This window comes from Camelus bactrianus, chromosome 28, assembly GCF_048773025.1.
Source record: "Camelus bactrianus isolate YW-2024 breed Bactrian camel chromosome 28, ASM4877302v1, whole genome shotgun sequence".
Taxonomy (NCBI): Eukaryota; Metazoa; Chordata; class Mammalia; order Artiodactyla; family Camelidae; genus Camelus; species Camelus bactrianus.
Genome location: NC_133566.1, coordinates 22607631 through 22628784, shown reverse-complemented (window position 1 = coordinate 22628784; position 21154 = coordinate 22607631). Strand labels below are relative to the sequence as shown.

The window sequence follows — 21154 nt, the reverse complement described above, 5'->3', positions numbered from 1 at the left end:
AGAGTGGATGGCACTTACTTAGGCCAGGGAGCTAGCAGAGGGGGCAGGCTGCTCACGAGCGGCAGCGCTCCTGTCTTGCAACAAGTCCATGACTCTCCACGTGGAGTTTCCATGAACAGTAAACAAGAGGGAACAGATGCGTTGTGTTTCATGTGTTTTAATTCATAGCCTTTTAATTCATTTGCCTTTAAAAAAAAGTGTGGTAGCAGTTTTACTTCTGGCGCCCAACAAAGCCTGGTGCAGAGTGAGCTCTCCGTAAGCATTTGTTGGATGAAAGAAAGAACGCATGACAGGGTCTCCTGGAGAGCAGTTTAAGCAAGATGGGTTGGCCACTTTAGTCGAAGGGTTATAATTACTGTTAAAACTTACTTACATTTAAGGAGGGAGAAAAGGCATTTTTTGATAGTGCAAAGCTGTTGATAAGAACAAAGATAATACAATAGTGCATCTTTGACCTTGCCGTGTGCTTCAGCTCCTAAGTTTAAATCAATATATCTTGGATTTTGGCAAACTTAAATAAAAGTCATCAAGCCTTCTGTCTTAGAAAGCTGCCCTTTGTGGAAGCTTACCTCCTCCGCTGACTGTCGTCATGCTGATGGTACCCAGGGCAAGTTCACGTGCCCACCACACTGCGAGGCCAAACAAGCCGAAATATCAGAGTTTGGAGCAGAGAAAGGTTTATTCCAGGGCTGAGCAAGGAAGATGGGGTGGCTTGTGCCCAAGAAAACCCCAAATTCCCCAAAGGGTTTCAGCAAAGCGTATTTGAAGTCCAGGTAGGGGAGGGGGTCGCAGGATGTGTGATCAGCTCGTGCACCGTCCTCTGATTGGGTGGTGTCGGGGGAACAGAGTGGTCAACGCTCTCCACCCCTGGGCACCACAGGACCTGGGGCCCACATGCTCACAGTCATCAAGTAGTTAATGTCTTCCCTTTGGTGGTGGGTTTTAGCATCTGAAAAACTCAGGAAACATGCATGAGGCACTATTACAGGGGTGCTTCAGAGAGGAGCTGCCGCAGGGGACACGGGACGGGTCTGAGCCTGGAAGGCCCCGCAGGGTCCTGCCCCGTTGCACTGAGGCGTCTCTTTCCTCAAACTGCTTTGTTCTTCAAGGTCGCATTCCCTTCAGCTTCTGAGAATGACTGCGTTGCACTTTGGATTTTTTTCTACCTCTTTGACCGTCACGCTCTCCGTCTCCGGGACTTGCTTCCTCCCCTGCCCCCTAACTGTGGCTTTTCTCTCGAGTTCTGTCCTCTGCCCCACTCAGTTCTCACTAAAGGGCCTCCCTTGTTGGGACCACACATACCGCATGTCTGTTTCTCTGGTCCCAGCTCCTCTCCGGAGCTCCAGGCCTGGGTCCACCTGGATGTGTGACGTGTTAGCTCAGATGACTTCTAAGCATCTAACATGTTCTCAGACTAAGTCTGGTGTTTTATCTCTGTCAAGCCTAACCTTCCTTTTGGGATGTCTTCTTTTAGATAAAGAGATGACCTGTTTGAAGGTGGCCACTGAATCCAGAACGCTGAGAGCCTCACCCACTCCCCTCTCCAGTTAATCTCAGAATCCTCTGAGTTCGGTTCCTTTTGCATCTTTGACGTGGCCCTCTCACCTTCTCGTTTATGACCACCGTGTATCCAGGCCCATGCTTTGGCCCGAATCATTGAAACAACTTCCTAACTGGCTGCTCTGCCTGCTCCCAACCCTTCCCCCCTCCCTCCCATCACCTCTGCCAGCCTAGCTTTGCCAAAAATGCAAGTCAGGTATTATCTTTTATTTACCAGTGAAATTCTATCTTCAGGATAAACTTTAAAGCGCTCAGCATGGCATCAGGTCATTTCAGTAGGACCCTGACTGCCCCTTTCATCTCACATCCTCCTTTCTGTCACATTCCATTCTATGTTCTGTCATAATTACCTGTTTATTACTCTTCGGATGGACACTTGCTCTTTTAGTCACACGTTCCTTCTCGTGATGTTTCCTCTGTCTGAACTTCCTTTTCGTTTTCTTTTCTAATCAGTTTATACTCATTCTTACCAAGATGCCCTATTTTTTGAAACTGTCTCCAGTTCTCCTAGCAGCCAAACCACTGCTTCCTTCTACGTCACAACTGTACTTTGTGCATATTAATATTAAACATATTATTCTGTTTCCAGTTCTGTCTCTCCAACTGTGAGCCCTGGAAGGAAGGAGACCAGGTCCGATTCATACTCTCCTCAGTACGGTTAGCACAAAGACAGAAAGTAACTTTGTTGAACGGAGACAGAAGTGGATATGCTCACTGTTTTGGTCTTAGTGGCGCTCTGGTTTATCCACCCGTGATTCCTTCTCATCCCTGTGGGTGGTGCCATCTGCCTTGTCAGCTTCCCCGCGACAGACATGACCCACCTTAATCAGCATTCTGCTGTGTTCCAGTGGGCGTCCATTATCTTCCTTGCTGGGTTAAACCTCTTCGGGTGTCTGTGTTCCAGTGTCACCCAAAGACTCTGTATGATTTAAATTATCATCAACAGATGAACATCAGAATTCAGAGTCTGGGGGAGAACATGACATCCTCATTAAGCACAAAGAGTACTTCTCAAGCCATGCTATGTTTCTTGAGAAGCAATTAACATATCGCACATTATTCCTGTGAGACACAAACTGTTTCTTTCCCGTCTTAATTTGCCTGCTTAAAAACAGACAGAAGAAGATCGATGAGTTCACACTCAAGGTGTGTGCATTTCCCTTGTGGCCAATGAACCAATTTCCTTTGCATATTTGCAGAATATGGATACAGTTACCCTTTCATCAGACATGAAATCTGAGTGTCTGACCAGTTTGTGGAAATCACCTAGTAATTTATTAGGTTGATAACGCCAATTAAGTCATAATTGCTTCTGAGAAATATAATTTGACTTTCTGTCTTAAAGGGACAATTTAACATTCCAAACCACAGACCTAGAGTGTAACTAATTTGGGGGTTAAGAAGTTTATTTTTCCTATTATTAAACTTACAAAAATTTAAACCGTTGATAATCCAGTAACTAATTATTCAGTTGCTGGATTATTGGGTTCATGTCGTATCTTTATCTTTGTCTCTGGTTGCTTATCTTTTTTTTTTTTTTTTTTAACTATTTAAAGATGTAATGAAGGAGAGGATTTTAGACAGAAATGTAACATGTTGGTAGGCCTGTGGTATTTCTTTTTTCTACTATTTATTTATCTATCTATCTGTCTGTCTGTCTATCTATCTATTTATTTTAAATTGACATACAGCCAGTTACAATGTGTCAATTTCTGGTGTACAGCATAATGTCCCAGTCATGTGTATATATACATATATTCATTTTCATATTCTTTTTCATTAAAGGTTATTACAGGATATTAAATATAGTTCCCTGTGCTGTACAGAAGAAACCTGTTTTTTTTTAAATCTACTTTTATGTGTAGTGGGTAACCTTTGCAAATCTCAAACTCCCAAATTTATCCCTTCCCACCCTTCCCCCCCCCCCCCCCCGGTTAATCATAAGGTTGTTTACTATGTCTACAAGTCTGTCAACTGTTTTAAAACATCTTTCTTAACTTGTCAACCATACAAAAATGGAGAGCAGGCTTAATTTGGCCCATAAGCCATTGTTTACTGACCTTGGTTTAATCAAACCTTCACATGAGACTTTCAAACGTTTGTGGAATTTTTATGTCAGTGACAGAGCTGCTTTCAATAACAGTCTCCTGTTTGCAGTACACATACTCTGTACTCCACGCACACACTGTGAATGCCTATTGGCTTCGTTGACACTGTGTGGAAACAAACTAGTTCCTTTTTCTGGATGGATCAGGATCAAGGATTTTACAGTAGCAGTCTGCCAGCCAAGTGATTTGGCAGCCTCAGCCCGCCCGCCTCACACTGCAGGCAGAACTAACATTTGTTACCACGCGTGGTGATGTGCCTCCGCCCCGGTAATCTGGAATCTCAAGCTCACTGAGCCACGTCAGACATCAGTGCAAACCAAAATACGCATGTCCAGCTGGACGGCTGCCCATGTGTGTTCATCTGCAGTGATGGATTCACTGGGTGCCCCCTTGTGTTCCAGGAGCCTTTTGATAGAAGTTGGGAAAAGGATGTAATTGGCTCACGACCTCTCAGTCGGCTAACTGGCAGCTATGTATCAACTACTAATGTGCAGGGCACTCAGCTGGGTGCAGCAGAAGAAACCAAATGTAAGACTCACCCTAAGTGCGGGCGAGGCTTAGTCTGAGGCTTGGATGGCAGATCGAGTCAGGCGCCACACTGAGGTCGCAGAGGACGGCAGCCGGGCAGACAGATGGTCAACAGGATAGACAGAGAGGGGGAATGAAGTCACACGGTGACCATGTGTTCACTCAGAAGCAGTCAGTTTTACTTTTTGACCCTTTAAAGACTCGATTTTATTGAGTGCGTTTTGAATATTTGCTTTCTGATCAATCCATGATGTGAAGCCAAGGATGATGCCCTTTGCCCTGCTTTCCTGGGGTGAGCAGACGAGGGAACTAGGGAGGCGAAACCGGCTTCCCCGAGATGACAGCATCCAGAAGGAGCAGTTCGCCGCTGGGCCACCTCGGGCCGCTCTTCTTAGCTGTTACCTTTGCTAAATAGGTGACTCTGTCCTCCTGAGTATCAGCGTCTCTACGTAAATAACAAGGACCTCCTGTAGAGCACTGGGAACTATATTCAATATTTTGTAATAAGCGATAAGGGAAAATAATTTGAGAAAGCATGTATGTACTGAGTCACTTTGCTGTACTCCAGAAACTAACACAGCATTGTGAATCAACTATACTTCAATTTAAAAAAAAAATTGAAAATAGCTTCTCTCTCAAATGAAATTAATGTAGGCTTAGATTTCTGGGTTTTTTTTAAAGCATTAAATATCAAAGAATAAAATGTGTTGTATAATTATCAAGTCATTATCTTTGTCATTTATTTCCAATTAAAGTGAGCTGTTTAATTGCAGATAATATCTTAAGTCTGTTAAAAATGGCATAATTAGTTTATCTTTAAGTATATGCCGGAGAAGAAAGAATAGAAGGTCCGTGAGACACCGTGCAGTTTTAAATGGAGGCAAGTCCAAAATGGAGCTTAATGTTTCTCTGTAGCTTAATACAAAGAAAGATGATCAAAAGTTAGTATCTTTAGTAGTTTCCATTTCAAATGTTACCCCAGTTAGGCCAAGAGAAACAATTTATGTGCAGGTAGGAAGATTCTCACTGGGAGAGAGCTTGGCACAGAATGAAAAAGATGAAAATGTATCTGTGTTAATTATTGATACACCATAGGGAGAATGAGTGTTGAAAACAGAACAAATAACACGCTTTTGGTTTAGACACCTCGGTTAATTTATTAAAATGGTCTTGATTTATGCTTTTATCTCAGACTTCAGTCTTTAAAAGAAGTATTTAAAGCATTCAGAGCCAGAATTATGATCATGCCTCATTGTCTGTAAGATGTCTTTCATTCTTAATTCTCAGGGCTATAAAATTCCTTTTTTCTGCCTCTATCTATAGGCATTTTGATGGGAAACTGGGAGACACTGCCTCGGGGGTTACTAGTCAAATAGTTTAAACTGGATAACAGGCATGTAAAAAGTAACACTGTAGAATGTTACTGGAGAATGGACCTGGAGATCGTCATTCTAAGTGAAGGAAGCCAGAAAGAGAAGGAAAAATACCATATGAGATCACTCATATGTGGAATCTAAAAAAAAAGACAAATGAACTTATATATAAAACAGAAACAGACTCACAGACATAGAGAACAGACATGTGGTTGCCAACGGGGAGGCAGGTGGGAAGGGATAAATTAGGAGTTTGAGATCTGCAGATACCAGTATACATAAAATAGATAAACAACAAGTTTTTACTGTACAGCACAGGGAACTATATTCAGGGAACTATATTCAACTATCTTGTATTCTTAACCTATGCTTAAAAAATATGAAAAGGAATATATGTATGTTCCTGTATGACTGAAGCACTGTGCTGCACACCAGAAATTGACACAACATTGTAAACTGACTCTATCTCAATTAAAAAAAATTTAAAAAAATTAAAAATAAAAGTAATAAACACGCAGAGGTAAACAGGAGGATGGGGTGATGATAAAGGTGCCAAAGGAAGGAAGTAAAGATAAGCAAATTGTGGCCTCTTCCAGGGAAAAGCTCAGAATCACTGAAGGCGAACTGTTCCCCCCCTAAACACGCATTGTCCTGTAGGTTTTCTGATTTCCGTTGCTGTAATTACCCCACATCAGAATGCCCTGTTCTTGTAGAAGAATGAGTTTGAGTAATGTCACTTTCCTCTTTGGGAACTATTTTTTTTAACATCTTTAAAAAATGGAAGTGAATGGCTGTGTAAGGGCATGTTGACATTTATTCCTTCTTCTGCTTGTTTGATTTGAGATAGTTGTGTTGGACAGCAGGCGGTGAGGGGCTGGAGTTGATCAGGTAGAGCAGGGCGGTTTATTACTTTCCATAGTTGCTACCTTGAACTGTGAAGGTAGTGAAAATCTGGGATGCATTGATCTTCCAGGGTTGTCGCAGACAGCAAGGAAAACTATGGGACACGCTCTTACTCCTGGCATTTGCTTTTTCCATGGGATCAGATTCAGGAAGACAGTGGATCAGATCAGTCCCTACTTTATATTAGCAAATGGTTTTCTTTGCTGTCTTTTGTGGCATTTTGAAAATCTTGCATACATTTGAGATGACTCAGTAGCTGTCTAAAGAGTCTAGTTACTACTGAAAGCTAGAAAATCTTAAGGTAATAAATAAGATTTTCTCCTAGTCTTTAATAAACAGTTTCTTGACTACTGAAGAAAAAAAAACCTTCACCTTCCTCCACTGTGCATCAAAAATCTTGGGAACTTACTGTTTGGGTATAAAACCACTCTGTTAGCGTTCTGTGCATGCTAAAGCCTTTCTGCTGACATGACCGTAATTAAATGTAATTTTACACTCCAGATCTTACCAGGTAAGGCCAGTGCTGCTCAGTGACGGCTCTGAGTGCAGTCAGATACGAATTCAGCTTTAAGATGGTGGCTTTGTAGCTCAAGAAAGACTCAGAAATACTTGTGTTTTCGCTCGTGGTAGAAAAAGTATTTTATGATACCTGCTGAGCCGTTTGAAACAGGTCACAAATGAAAAGCAGGGAGAAGTAGCAGTTTAAGAGCTTTTGTCTCTGATCGCTGTCCACTGTTCCGTACCTTCCTCGAGCGGAAAGAATCGTGTGCTACTGTTACTTCCCTGTCTGAAGTGGAGAAGTGGCTGTTGCGTGAGTTTCCTCCTGGTGACTGGCGGCGTGCATGCAGAAGGATACCCCAGGGAAACGGTGCAGGGGCGAGGCTCGATCGCAGAGTCTGGGGCCAGAAGGCGGGCGGCCCATTCCGGCTCTGCCCTGTATTCAGAGCCTGTGCCGGGACAACTAGTCACCTCTTCTCAGCACATTTCTTACTGTACCTAGTTGACATCTTGGTGCTTTTCTGTGTGTTTTGTTTTCTGATTCTTTTTAAAAAAAATTTTTGTTGAGGTATAGTCAGTTCACAATGCTGTGTCAATTTCTGGTGCGCAGCACAGTGCTTCAGTCATACATGAACATACATATATTCCTTTTCATATTCTTTTTCCCCGTGAGCGTCTGTAAGATACTGAATATATTCCCCTGTGCTGTACAGTATAGAGTTGTCTGTTTTATACATACCAGTCAGTATCTGCAAATCTCAAATTCCCAGTTTATCCCTTCCCACCCCCCTCCCCCTGGCAACCACAAGTCTGTATTCTATGCCTGTGAGTCTGTTTCTGTGTTATATGTAAGTTCATTCCAGTGCACCTCCTGTAATTCCCTTTGCATCCTGTGCCCTGCTTCACCTCCAGGCATTTGTTCCCACCTCTTACTCTGTCCGCATCACCTCCTTCTGCCCCTGACTTTGCTTGGTCCACTGCTTTTTACTCTTTAAGTCTCAGCCGAGGAGTAACCTCCTCCAGAAAGACTTCTGTGACTGCCTCCCGCCTCCCAGCAGCACACGTTCCCATCACTCAGTCATTTTTTTTTTAACATCGTCAGTATATCCCAAATTACAATTGGTTGTACATCTTTTTGTTTTTACTAGACAGTGAACCTCTTGAAAGAAAGGATTCTTCAGGCTCTGCCCTCAGACACCCACAGTAACTGGCACCCATTTGTTGAATGAATGGCTATACTTCAGGCTATTCATTAGAAGGGGAAGTGGACCCAGATGACTTAAAAGAAGACAGATGGAGGCGGGGAGGGTATTGGTCAGTGGGGGAGCGCATGCCTAACATGCATGAGGTCCTGGGCTCAATCCCCAGTACCTCTGTTAAATAAATAAATAAACCCAGTAACCCTAATTATTAGCCCCCTCCAAAAAAAAAGTGACAGATGATACATGTGCCATTATGTTTGGTTTAGGAGAATTTCATGCTTTTTAAAAATAAGAAATACAGTTTTATAATTATGATTTGTTGGACTCATTTCAGCTGAATATGGGCAGTCTGATACAGTGGCGGGAACGCTGGGCTTCAAGTCAAAGGTCCTGTGTTCAATTCCAGGTGTCCCCCTTTCCTAGACCCCACGGGTGGCCACGGGGAACATCTCTGGCATCGTTCTCTTCTTCAGTAAGATGGAGCGAGCAGCATCGTGACCCTGTCAAACCATGTGCGATGCGTTCCGCGTCCTGCTGGGGCAGAGGCCTCTCTGCTGCGTCCTGCGGTGTGGGAGCCTACAGCAAGGGTAGCGCAGTGTCCCTAGACTGAACTGCGATTTTAGATCACAGGACTCCTTAGAGAGAAAGGATGACAGGTGCCATTTAAAAGCAGTGCCCTTCCCACCACTGTATGTGAATGTAGGCAAATGTATGATTCTGGGAAGCAGTTCTGAACTCTCTGGTCCCCAGAATTATTTGCAAGTTAAAGTTTTTACAGAGTTCAACGTTGGAAAAATAGATCAATTATGTGGGACAAGAGAGGCCGTTACAGCACCAGCTTGATGGCGGAAGGGGACCCTAGCCTCCTCTGCTTGGGAGTGAGTTACTGCAGCTGCTGTCTTTATGGCCATGCTTTCTAACTGCCGCTCCATAACTGTAGGAATGGAAACAATAATTTTTAAAGTAAACATGTTTAAAAAAATAAAATCAGTAAAAATCACAAGGCGCCAAAATATTATGTAAGTCAAATAAAGGGAATGAAAATAGATAAGCTAGAAAGAAAATAAGGTTTATTTAAAAAGAAGAAGAAGATAAAGTAGGAAATACAGCCCCACAATTTTAAAATGAACTAAAATGACAATGTAAGAGGAACAAAAGATCAAAAGGATAAGATTAGATGAGCTTTAAGAATGCAAACAAGAGACTTAGACATTTAAAATGTAAAAACCTCAGTGGACTTAAGAGCGTAAAACCCTCCTGCAGGGGCACACCTCTGTCCTAAAGGGAGACAGGAAAGCCTCGGCCTTGCCTTTTTCCGTCTGGGGCTTGCACGTTAAAGCGAGGTGCTCCCTGCGTTACCAGGGAGCGGGGTTTTGCTGACGGCTGCTGCCGCGCCCCTGCCGGCCAGTAGGGGGCAGCCGCACGGAAGGGCGCGGACGCCCGGGCAGGCGCTGGGGGCTGAGCTGTTTGCTGATGGGGAAGGACCCTGAAGGCTGCTAGCAAAGAGAAGCTGCCCAGCTGTTTCTTTTTTTTAAGTCACTCCCAAATACTGCAGAAGCAATACTCCTCCTCCACTCCGCTTGGGCTTCAGTCTCTGTCCTTCTTGCTCACGGTTCAGCTCCAGGTGTTTGCTGTTTTCCTGCTACTTTAGCGACTAGTCTGTTTTGCTCTAGTCCCTAAGTCCCTGGCTTCCTTTGGTTCTTTTTTTTTTTTTTTTTTTTTCCTTCTGAATTTCTAAACCTGTTTGAGAGCTCTTCAGTTCTCTGAAAATACACGCATACACACACACCACCCACCCACCCCCCTCCTCCGCCCACGTGCACACAGCGGGAACCCACCTACTCATGGATGAACACACACAGCCGATCCACACACACGCGCACGTGCCCCGATGCACGTGCACGCGGGTGCGCGCGCTGCCCCTTTACCTTCACGCCCCGTCTCTCGCCTGCGTGGCTTCCCGCCCCCGGAGACGCCTCTCCAGCTGGCTGTTCCCACCCATCATGGCAATGCTCCCCATCTCCGCCACGGTATAGATTAGAGTATTGTAAATTTATTCTTTCCCAGGGAGGTTTTTTGTTTGTTTTTTTAAAGCTTTTCCCCTGTGATCTATAAATAATGAATAATTCCATTAACAATGTGATGAATAGTGTAACTTTTATGCAGAGGTTTTCAAGCTCCATGTTTCAGCGCCTTTACTTTCGAGACAGCCCCGGGCCGCGGCAGGTAGGAAGCTCGTCCCGCCGACGCTGCAGGTTCGCTCGTGCCCCGTTTCCCAGAGTGTGTTCCGCAGGTTCTGCTAGTTCGTGCCTCCTGCAATTTTGTTGTTTTATTTTTCTAGCATCATGACACTGCTGACCTGAAAGTATGAGTTAGGGAATCACCAATGCCATTTATTTATTTATTTAACATTTATTATTTTTTTAAATTTCAGTGTAGTGCCTGGCTTCCTTCTTCTTCTTCTTTTTTTTTTTTTTCTTTTTCTCGTCTGATTTTATAAAGCCTGTTTAAGATCTCTTCAGTTCTCTGGAAATACACACATATATACACACAAACAACCCATACCCCGCTCTCTGTGCTGATAGGTTTGAGGAATGTAGCAATACACTGACTCCTTTAATGCAGAACTCCCCAAAGCATTTCATGTGCTAATTTTCTCTGGGCCATGCAGTGTTTCCAAAACATATTTGGCCAGGGAAAGGCATTTCTTCATCAAAACATTACCTCTCTAAAACTAGTGTTCCATGGAAAATAATTTAAGACATAATGCTATCATGACAATAATACATTTTCCTCGTTCGGCAGAGAAACTGTTTCACAATTACTCTTATTGCAGAGTTCACCTCAGTATATTTCCATCAAGTCGGCATTTCTGAATATTTTTACTCCAAAAGTATCATAAAAATCTATCCTTGAGCCCATATATGACTCTGAAGGTCTCCTGAACTTCAAAGCAGAGTAAACACTTTTCACTGTTTTATGTTCATATGGGTTTCTGTAAAAGAGTTCTTTGAAAATCAGTAATCTTTGTAAAGGAAAATAGTCTAATTAGATTTTGATCGAGTGTTGCTTTAATTACAGTATCAGTACTTAATGCATGTTACATGGTAAAAAGATTATTGGAAATGCATCAACTGAAAAGCAGTAGAAGGAAAGAGTGAGCAAGAAAGAGAGACTTCAGATGGGCCCCAGTGGGAGGAAGAGTCATTGAAGACACAGCGACACAGCTCTGGTACCGGTGGCAGGTGGGGCAGGGCACCCACGGCCCCCCATTTCAGTTTTCCTTCAGGAATCTCACCTGTATGATAAACCCAGCAAAGCCATCCTCTTTGTAATTTTTGGACACCATTTGGAGGGTTCCTAGGGCACAAGGGACAGGATCTGCGTAACACTATTCTGAGTTCAGTAAAAATTGTCCTTTCCCTAAGATCTAAGAAAGTGCCAATGTGAAGGTGGACTTTCTGCCGAAAGCTGCCACAGAATAACTTCTCTTCTTGTTGCACAATCTCATGCATTTACCCTCTAAACTGAAGAGAGAGCATTTTTCAATGAGTAATTTCCTAGAAAATTCACAGTTCCGGGGGACCACAGACCTGGTCTGTGCTGAGTGGGTGCTTCTTTCTGAGACACCACCTGCTTCACTCATTTCTCAGGACCCCTTTTTTTTTTTTTTTGCTGGAACGATCTCTGTTCTTTGGAGATGTGCATTTGAGCGGGAATCAGAGAATCGCAGCCACTGATCTTGGAGCACAACTTTCAGTACGTATCTTTGGATGCTTTGTTTAAGAGCGAACTTTCCCAGAGCACAGACTCAGACTTAATTTGCCATAACTAAGTTATTTTTTATCCTGTTAGAAAAGAAAATTCACACACATGTCCTTTACACTCCTCACTGTCTTTTTGGCCCTAAGCATTGTAGCAGGCACATAGTAGGTACTCAGCGGGTGGCAGGTGGGGCAGTGGTATAATCACCTACTCTCATTTGCCTGTCTTACCATATTTATAGATCTGGTAAAGTGTGTTTTCTAGTGAGGTATATATATATATATATATATACACAGTTTTAATATGAACTTCAAAGGAAAGAGGAATGGAATGGCATTCCCACCGAAGGATCCTGGGGTTGGAAGGCCGTTTGCTCCATCACCACCACGCTGGTCCTTGGACCTCTGAGTGTTCACCTCCGGTGAAGATGAGCGTACCATTTCTGCAGCAGGTCATTCCACTTTGGTTAACGTTGTTGGAATGATCTTCCAGAAAAGGGTCCCCAGTGGAAACCAGCGGTTGGCAGAGTCAGGGTTGCCTGTCCACGTCCTGCAGGGTAGTGACTACACCCTCTGTCAGTCTCTCTGCCCCCTTGGCTTGCTGGAAATCCTATTCTCCAGGTTCTGCTCCTTGCCCTCTGACTGCATTTTCCATCTTCTTTTTTGACTCTCATCTTCCTGTAGACCCTTGGAAATTGGGATTCACTTGGCCTTCTCTGGTCTGCTCTTACTCTGCTCACTTTGCCAGTCTGCCGTTCATGACCTGGTGTCGGTGTAGCCCTGATGATTCCGTGTGCCCACGTAGGCTGACGCATCCCTTGAATTCCGGATGCACATGCCTGTCCACCTCTAGGCACCTCCACCTGCAGGTTTACAGGGTCCTCAGACTTAGCAGTGGCCAAACTCAGCTTAAATTCCTTGTGACCCCTTCCTTCTAGGAAACATCTCCATCTTCTCCTCCTTCGAAACACATTAGTGCCTTTATCAGGAGACTGCCAGCTACCTGCGACAAATCGCGCACACGTTGTGAGCCTTCTAGAACACTAGCTTTTTGTACAAAACAGACTCCTCCTAGTGGGAAGTGGCCTGTGCTGCGTGTGCCTGTTGGGTGCTGTTTGCTCACGTTTCAGAAGGCGTCCTGGCGTGAGACTCCCTGCTTCTGGCGGGGAGGAGGCAGTGTGTACACTGCTTACCGCTAACGCCTCCTTAAGCAGATTATTGGTCACACATCATGCTCCAGTCCGGAGGCTCTAAAATCTACCCAGAGCCCCCCAGAGTGCGCCTCTGAAACGTGCTCTCTTTGAAGGCTACCGTTAAAAAAAAAAAAAAAAAAGTCAAGCCAGTGTCACAATCTCATTTGAAAACCCTTCTGTTGAAATAGCCGTTGCCAAGAACGCATGCTTGAAACAAAATGTGGCGTTTTCTCCTGGAAGATTAGATTTCAGGACGGAATGCGGGCGAGGCAGAGCGCGCCGAGGCTGCCAAGGCCGCTTTCCTGCCCCGGCCTCGGAGACTGCTGGGTCAGAGAGCAGGGCGCAGAGGCCCGTCTCCTCGCTGGCTTTATTTATTTCTTTACTTCTTTTTTTTCCCCCCGCTTGCCCTGCCTGCAGAACAAGATCATCCTGGACCCCCTGACGTTCAGCGAGGCCCGCTTCCGGCCGTCGCTGGAGGAGCGGCTGGAGAGCATCATCAGCGGCGCGGCGCTCATGGCTGACTCGTCGTGCACGCGCGACGACCGGCGCGAGCGCATCGTGGCCGAGTGCAACGCGGTGCGCCAGGCGCTGCAGGACCTGCTCAGCGAGTACATGAACAACGTAAGTGCGGGCGTCGCCGGGGACGCCCCCCCGCGGGCGCCGCAGGCCGGCTGGCCCGGCTCGGCTCGGAAGCGCGGTGGTTTGGCGGCGCCCGGGCCGAACGCGTCTCGCGGGAGGGCCGTGGCTTCTCGCTGCGGTGGTTTCTGAGTCGCCTTAGCGGCTGCCTCTGGTTTAGGGAGGATCCCGGCGGGTGAAGGTCGGGCGGCTGATGGGAGCGACCGAGGAGCCCGGGGTCCTCAAGGCCGGGCGCTGGCAGAGCCGAGCGCGGCCGCAGGCGCTGGTCTTCGTCCCTCAGAGGCGTCAGCGAGCGGAGTCGGTTTCAGTGTTTGCGCAGAAGTGGTTGCGGTGGAGACGTCTCACTGCAGTGAAGCTTGGAGAGCTTCACTGATTCGCTGTGCGTTTAGAAGCTCTCGTGGGAATGAGTGTCCACGTTTTCACACGGGTGGCAGTGGTATCTCGTGATACAGCGGCTCGCACAGCCCCTGTTCCTCCCCCAGGTGTGAAACGCGGTGCTTCTCGTGCACCTGCAAACTCACAGGCGGGAGATGGAGTCCCTGTTCTTTGTTTCGCCAGGCACTGAATTATGTTTGTGCTGACTGGCTACATGCATTCAGCAGAGGTGGTGGTGGTGACCTCCAGGCCTTACAGCCATGAATGATCTGGTGTTCCTCCCCTCCTGCGCTCCTGGGTTTGAGAGAATTCTGCCCAAGCTGGGAACGTGTAGTGGGGCCTTGACATTGCGTGTTGAAGGAATGCGCTGTGACGTTGTCAGGCAGGGAATGGGGATACTGAGACTGCTCCCAGCTTTGGAACCCCAGGCAGGGTCCTGTTAGAACAGCCTGAGGCATCGCTGGGACAGAGCAGCCAGCCCACGCCCCTCCCACCAGCCCGATTCCTCTCACCTCTTCCCATCCCTAGCCCACGTGAAGCCCCCACGGGTCAAGCCACGGGGCAGCACTGATGGGCACAGCGCTGCTCCGGCCAGACCTTTGACCTAGGAAAGGAAAAGATACAGAGCGCCCTACTAAGAGCCCAAATCTGTTTCCTCTCCGCACACCTTCAGATTCTTTGATTGTGGAAGATGGGCGCGTTTTCAGCACACCACGACTAAGGTGTGGATGTCTCCCGTGGCGCCCAGCTGCCCATGAGGACTCACGTGTAGCCCCTGGATGGCCAGCACTTTCTGTGACTTTGGTACTATGCCCGGTAAAGCTAGAAAAACGTTGACCACCGCTGTCTCCGACCCTGTGTGACTCTTTGGAATGACAGATTGAGCAGGAGAGAGATGCTTATAGAACCTGGGATTCTGTTTGCTCACTGTTTTAAACGGAGTGGCAGCAGGCTGGCGGTCTGTACATGGAATCTGGCTTTCTATGAAGGCGTGCTGGCACTTCCTGGCAGTGAAGGATTGCTGCCAGAGGAGGAAATGGAAATGACAGAGATCAGAGTGATGGTTAAGATCTCGATATAAATAAATCAGAAAAAGAAGTGCGTTCCTGTGTCCTTTTAATCACAGAATGTGATTAAAGGAGAATTGATGGAGGTGTGGTACGTAATTTTCAGTTTGTTGTCTAGAATCCTACCAAGCAGAAGTTTTTTGGTTTTTTTTTTTTTTCCTTTTGATATAAACCCATTCAGATCAGCAGAGCTGATGGATTTTTCTGTTTTATTGACTCCAGGTGCTCGTCTTTCTGTTTGCAGGCTTGTGACGCAGGGATGTTTTATATTTTTATTGAAAACTTGGTTGTTTCTACTTTTGATATGGTTATAGATAACACATAGGTGGGTAGAATGCTTGAACTTTAAAGTGTGCAAATTCATCTCACTTTGAACCACCAGCATCAAAGTCTGAAATAAAACACCTCCTATTGATTTTTATATAAAGTGTATAAAATTTACTTGGACTTCACACTTCCTTGGTGATTTCAAGGTGGGATTGGATGCAGCTGAACCAGCTCCATAATTTCTGTCTAGTGCTCTCATTTCTGCTGTCACAGTACCAATTTATATATATTTTGATATAGCATACATTAATTAAAAAGCCACTACACACTTGTGCCTTGGTTAAAAAGTCTGCTGTCGTTAACAGCAGCCAGTAAATTAGTCAGCTGTGACTAGGCTGCTGTAAGATACTTCTTTCTTAATTTTGTGAGCTCTGGGAATAAAGGTGTTATTAAATTATCACTCTGCAGATTTTCCTCCTAATGTGATAGGCAGTATCGTTAGGCTAAAGAAGTGATTACATTGAGAGAAAAACATTTAAAAATTGGCATTATCGACACTTTTGGATTCTAAAAATCTGATCAGTTCCTAATGAAGATCCAGCTTGTAATGCTCACTTGGAGGTGATGCTGTTCTGAAATGGTTCACATACGTGCCAAGTGCTGTGGAATGGAGGGAGGAGGGTGTTGGGGAAAAGAGCTGTGCACTCACTGATCAGGAAAAAGTCGGCTGCGTGGGGCATGCGCCATGGCTTGGACACGTGGATGCGCTGAGCTCAACAAGTTATCAGTTGTCTGTTACGTATTTCCAAAGAGGTATACTCAGTTTAATGAATGTGTGGGTGATTTGAAGATGTCACAGAATTGTGCACTCAAAGGAAATTGTGGCTTGAGAAAAAAGGGCAGAGTGAACAGAAGCACGTGGCAAAATGTATGATCGCAGAGAGTGTCAGTGCTAGGAAAGACGGCTGGAACGGTTTTAGGAAAGCCCTCGGTTGCCTTATTTTTTTAATCAAGTTTACAGTATAACCCAGAGGAGATTCGTAAAAATAACTCCTCTTAAAACAGAGCATAATTATTATATATATGTGTGCAGCCTAGTGGGAGGAGCAGGGACTCTTTTTCTAAAGAGTGTGTAGCCTTTGGGTTTGCGTCATCAGGGTGGTTGTCGGAGTGTTATGCTGAGCACTACAAATAGTTCCAAATTATAACGAACACATCAACTTGTGTCCAGAACTTATCATTTTATACAGATTTTTTTCCCCTATGGCAGTAAAAATATTTTTTCATCAAAAAAAAACCCTTAAAAATGACCCCATGATAGAAAATAATCAAACATGGTATTTTATTGATAAGAATTTCGTGATAGATTTGAATTTACAATGTGGTATTCATTTAACGGATATGTGTTGTAAGTCTGGCTGCTTTGTACCAGATGCTGTCCTGGGATTCTGGGGATACAGAAGGGAAAAAATGGACACAGGTCTCTGCTCTCCTGGAGCTTACAGTCCTGCTGGGGGAGACAGACAGTCAATCAGTCAGCTTGAGCACGAGTTCTCTCCGAGGGTGGTACGTGGAATGGGGATTATAAAACCTGGGAGGCAGGCAGCGTGGAGTGAAGAGAATCGGGTGGCGTCAAGTCGTGCCTCTCTGGTCTCAGCTGTGTTAATAAGAGGCAGGTTATTTCTCAATCGTATTTTTATGAATAATTAACGTTATATATTTTTACAAAATTATTTGAATCTAACATTTTTCCCCAAGTCTCTGGACACACCTAAGTGAATCCCTGGGGACAGTTTGTAAACCACGTGTGATGGTTTGCACGTGTTAAAAGCACATGAGGACAAATAGCTGTGGCAACATGTGTACATCTTACAAGTGCCTGAAGGGCCATTGTCACAGCACTTGCTCTAGAGTGGAATTTAACATCAAGGAGGTTCCTGATGGATCCTGCTTGTGAGGGGTTGAGGTCTGAAATGAGATCGGAAAGCTCGTTTCCATCTGGATCTGGGCCCGTACCTGGCCGAGGCTCCAGCGTACAGCACTCCATGAGGAACATGTAGGGGTGACACCCATGGTCTGGGGTGCTCTGAAAACAGTGGGCTTTCCGCTGTTGTTTTTTTTTTAATTGGCACAAAAGAAATATATGTTCATTGTAAAGAATACAAAACAAAGATTGAAGAAAGGAATTATTTGTAATCTCATCCCTTAAAGGTAATCCTTGCTGATAATTTTGTACATGTGTTTGCAGTGCTTTTAAACCTACATCAGTGGTGCATTTGTACACACACAGGCACACATTGCTTATGCCCTGAGTTTTAGAAAAATGGATTCATTATAAGTGATGATTTGTCCTCTATTTTCTTTACTTCATATGTTGTGAGTATGTTACCAGATCAATAAACATTCTCAAACCTTATGTTGGCTGGCTACGTGGCATTTTATTATACAGATAAGCGATAATTCACTTAGAAGCAATTCATTTTTGAGAGCATTTTTTTTTTTACAGAAAAGTGTTAAAGATAAGCAGACAAGACTTCTGGTGCTGGCAGTGGAGGGGTGTGATTTAGATCCAAAGCATGACTGAGGAACAGAGTGGGAAAGCAGGGGGGGCACAGCTTTACAGTTTTCATGCTTACGGGGCTCCCTGAAAATTTTGTGCAGTGAACATTTTGTAAGTAAAGAAAATTTAAATGCCTCTGAGGGTCTATTTAACATGATCTTAGGTGTCTTTTTCTGTACTTTATTGCTTTTCTGTATGCATTTGATTTTCATTTCTCAGGCTTTCTGTCAGTTGACTGTGTGTTGTGCTGAGAGGGGCTCAGAACAATGAGCGGACAAGTTCAACAGTTGGATTTAACCCAGACCCCAGAGAAGGCATGAAAAGCTTCTGGAGGGAGTGTCCTCAGAAAGATAACTTTGTCAGAGAAGTTGTTAGAATGTCAGGTTTCTCCCCATTGGGAAGTGGGAGAAAGGCTGAGTGGTTGTTACCACCTAAGAACAAGGCTAACTGCTGATCGGACAGAAAATCTGTTTCTATCATGAGCTAGACCTTCTCATTTCTCTCCTTCCTGTGATCACGGACATTCACACAGGCCCCTTTGGCCAATTGTAAGTTTCTCTGCTGAGAGCTTTGGCTTAAAATAGAGTAGAAAGTGAAGTTTAAAAATGTTTGTGGGCCATATATGACCTAATGTTGTCCATATCTCCTCATAACAGCCCTCCAGTTTCAGGGGAAGTTGAGAGTTACCTTAATGGGATTGGAGCTTCGCTCAAGGGAAAGATTCCTCCTGTCCCACGTTTGGCGCCTGTAGTGAGGTTTTCCTTGCCTTTTCCTTATCTGAAACGTTTCTCCTCCCCCTTTCCTTCTCTCTGCCTTCAGATATATTCAGTGCCTACATCTCTGTTCGTTCTGAGCTTTAAATTCCTCTGTGCAGGTGTGCTTTGCATGTAAAATCTTGGCTTCTACAAAGAGCCAGGTTTTAAATTCCTTTTCAGCTGGCAGTTCTTGCTCAGATATTGAAAGAGTGCACTTAGCTTACCAGCCCTTTCTCTGAGCTCTAAAACTGCGCTTTGAAGCGACTCTTCGAACAGAATACGGTTGGGATGGGAAGTCACTGGGCTCGTGTGCGAGGCTTCCATCCTGGAATGACGGCTTTGGCAATGCCATTTGTCTGCGTTTCCAGGCAGTTTTCAGTGTGACTCCTCAAGGTCTCCTGACACTCTTACAGGGTCTGGCACATCTTAAATCGTTCCTTCCTTCCTTCTTCTTCTGTTGTCACTGGACGCCTTTGTTGCAGTGGGGGGAGGGACTTGCTGGGTGATTCTCACTCAGGCGCAGGTGGTGGGAGATGTCTGGCCATGCTGGTGGGACATACTCCTTGGAAGGGAATGATGCAGGTGAGACTGTAAGAGATACTGTGCATGAGTCAAGCATCCTACAGAGCACGAGGATGTTCTGAGAGGCTTCAGGAGGAGATCCAGACTGGCTGGTGGTGGGTGGCCTGGGGGTGGCCTGGGCACAGGTCCACTGTAGCTGGGGAGCACGGGTGTCGGTAACATCTCGTCCCTGTGGGGACATGGCGGGTCTCTTTGCTCTTAAAGGACCCAAAGTATGGGACAGTCATCCCGGTGGGGGACTCAGGCCCTTTGGGAAGTACAGCCTGCCACACACAGCTGTCATCAGCTCACGACGTACAGTTAAATGACTCACGGGACCCCAGGACAGGTGGTCTACTCAGGTTCATTTCACTTAGCTCATCGAGGTCAGTTCTCAGTTCCATCTCACACACCATCTCCTTGGCCAGGAAAAGTACTTCCAACGTCAAACCCTCCTTCATTCCCCACCGTGGATAGTTCAGCAAAGTTGAAAACAGACAGCCTTCCCGTCAAAATGAGGCTGCCAGTCCTAGTTCTAGAAGGAAGGAAGGAAGGAAGTCTGTGCCGTGGAGGTCAGGACGGCTCGGCGCTCACCGCTGACTCCTCTGTGCAGGAGAAGCAGTTCTGAGCGATCGGTGCCCCTCTCGTGGAGGCAGTCAGAGGGAGCCAGGCCAAGAAAACGGTAAACCAGAGGCAAGCCTGCAGATCCCCCCGGCCTAGACTTGGGTTCCGGTGGGGCAATGTGTGAAGACCAGGAGGCGAAGCCCGTGACCCAGCGGGTGGCGGGTCAGACGGCAGATCTTCGCATAAAGCCTGGGGTCTCAGACGGCGACAGCACCGGGGCAGGGGCTGAGACAACAAAGCATTTATACAGAGGGAAGTGGTAGACATGCTTGCCGTCTTGCTTTTGAAAAAGCAGGTAAAAAGAACCCCTCCTCTGTCGTCAAGAATTTCTAACCATGATCTCAAACTCACTCGGTCTGGGGACCAGAGTCTGTAGTCTGGGGCAGCCCAGACTATACAGTTTTATTCAAAATTTCCTTTTAAGGCATTCTAGGTGGTGGGTTGCCAGGTACCGGGCAGAAGCAAGTACCAGTCCTCTCTAGAAGAGCACACTCGAAACAGAAGCCTCAAAGGATTTCCCCAGATGAAGTTCCAAGAAGCAGAACGTAACTTCCAGAATCACTGAAAACAAAGTGAAACACAGTTGGCAAAAGCAATGCATCCTAGATCAGAGCTACAGGGACTGCAGGTTTGCAGTTATGGGATGCGGGTTGCAGATTCTATTCAAAGAAATTAAAGAGGGCATTGCAATAGATGTGATGATGGAGCTGGAGAATGGGCTGGCCAGACCTGGAGCACAGGCCTGGGAGTGACGGGGGGCGGGGGTGGACATGGGGTTACTTGAGGGGCTGGGACAGGAGGTTCCTGGTTGCCACCAGCCTGGGAGAATAAAGAAAGAGCACGTGGTGTCTGAGGGCGTGTTCAGAGTGGCACCGCTCGTAATGTCTGGGCAGGAGCTGGTTACCTCCCGTAGCAGCCTCCTGGGCCGCTGTCAGTCACCTTTCTATGGTGGGTTTCTGTAAGGAACTCTTCCTGGTGACAAACAGAAAAAAAAATCTGACATGAAACAGGAGATGAAAACAAAAATCTGCTTTAACAGCAGAATGAAGTCCCACCGTTAGAATTCTCACTGGCTTCCCTCCTTATCAAACGCACCGCTTCACCAAGTCCTTGAAAGTGGTTCTGAATCGTACAAGGTCAGTCAATATGATGAGGAGGAACCAGGGATGTTATGAGGCAG

At 45.7% G+C, this 21154-nt stretch overlaps 1 protein-coding gene across 2 annotated transcripts in view; it reads left to right on the top strand.

Annotated features, from left to right (window-relative positions):
• Window positions 1-21154, top strand: part of CTNNA2 (catenin alpha 2) — a 944639-nt gene that overhangs the window by 286426 nt on the left and 637059 nt on the right. For both annotated transcript variants that reach the window (XM_074354541.1, XM_074354540.1), the window contains exon 7: window positions 13547-13750. In XM_074354541.1, the coding sequence (XP_074210642.1) occupies window positions 13547-13750 (204 nt within the window). The remainder of the gene's footprint in view (window positions 1-13546; window positions 13751-21154) is intronic.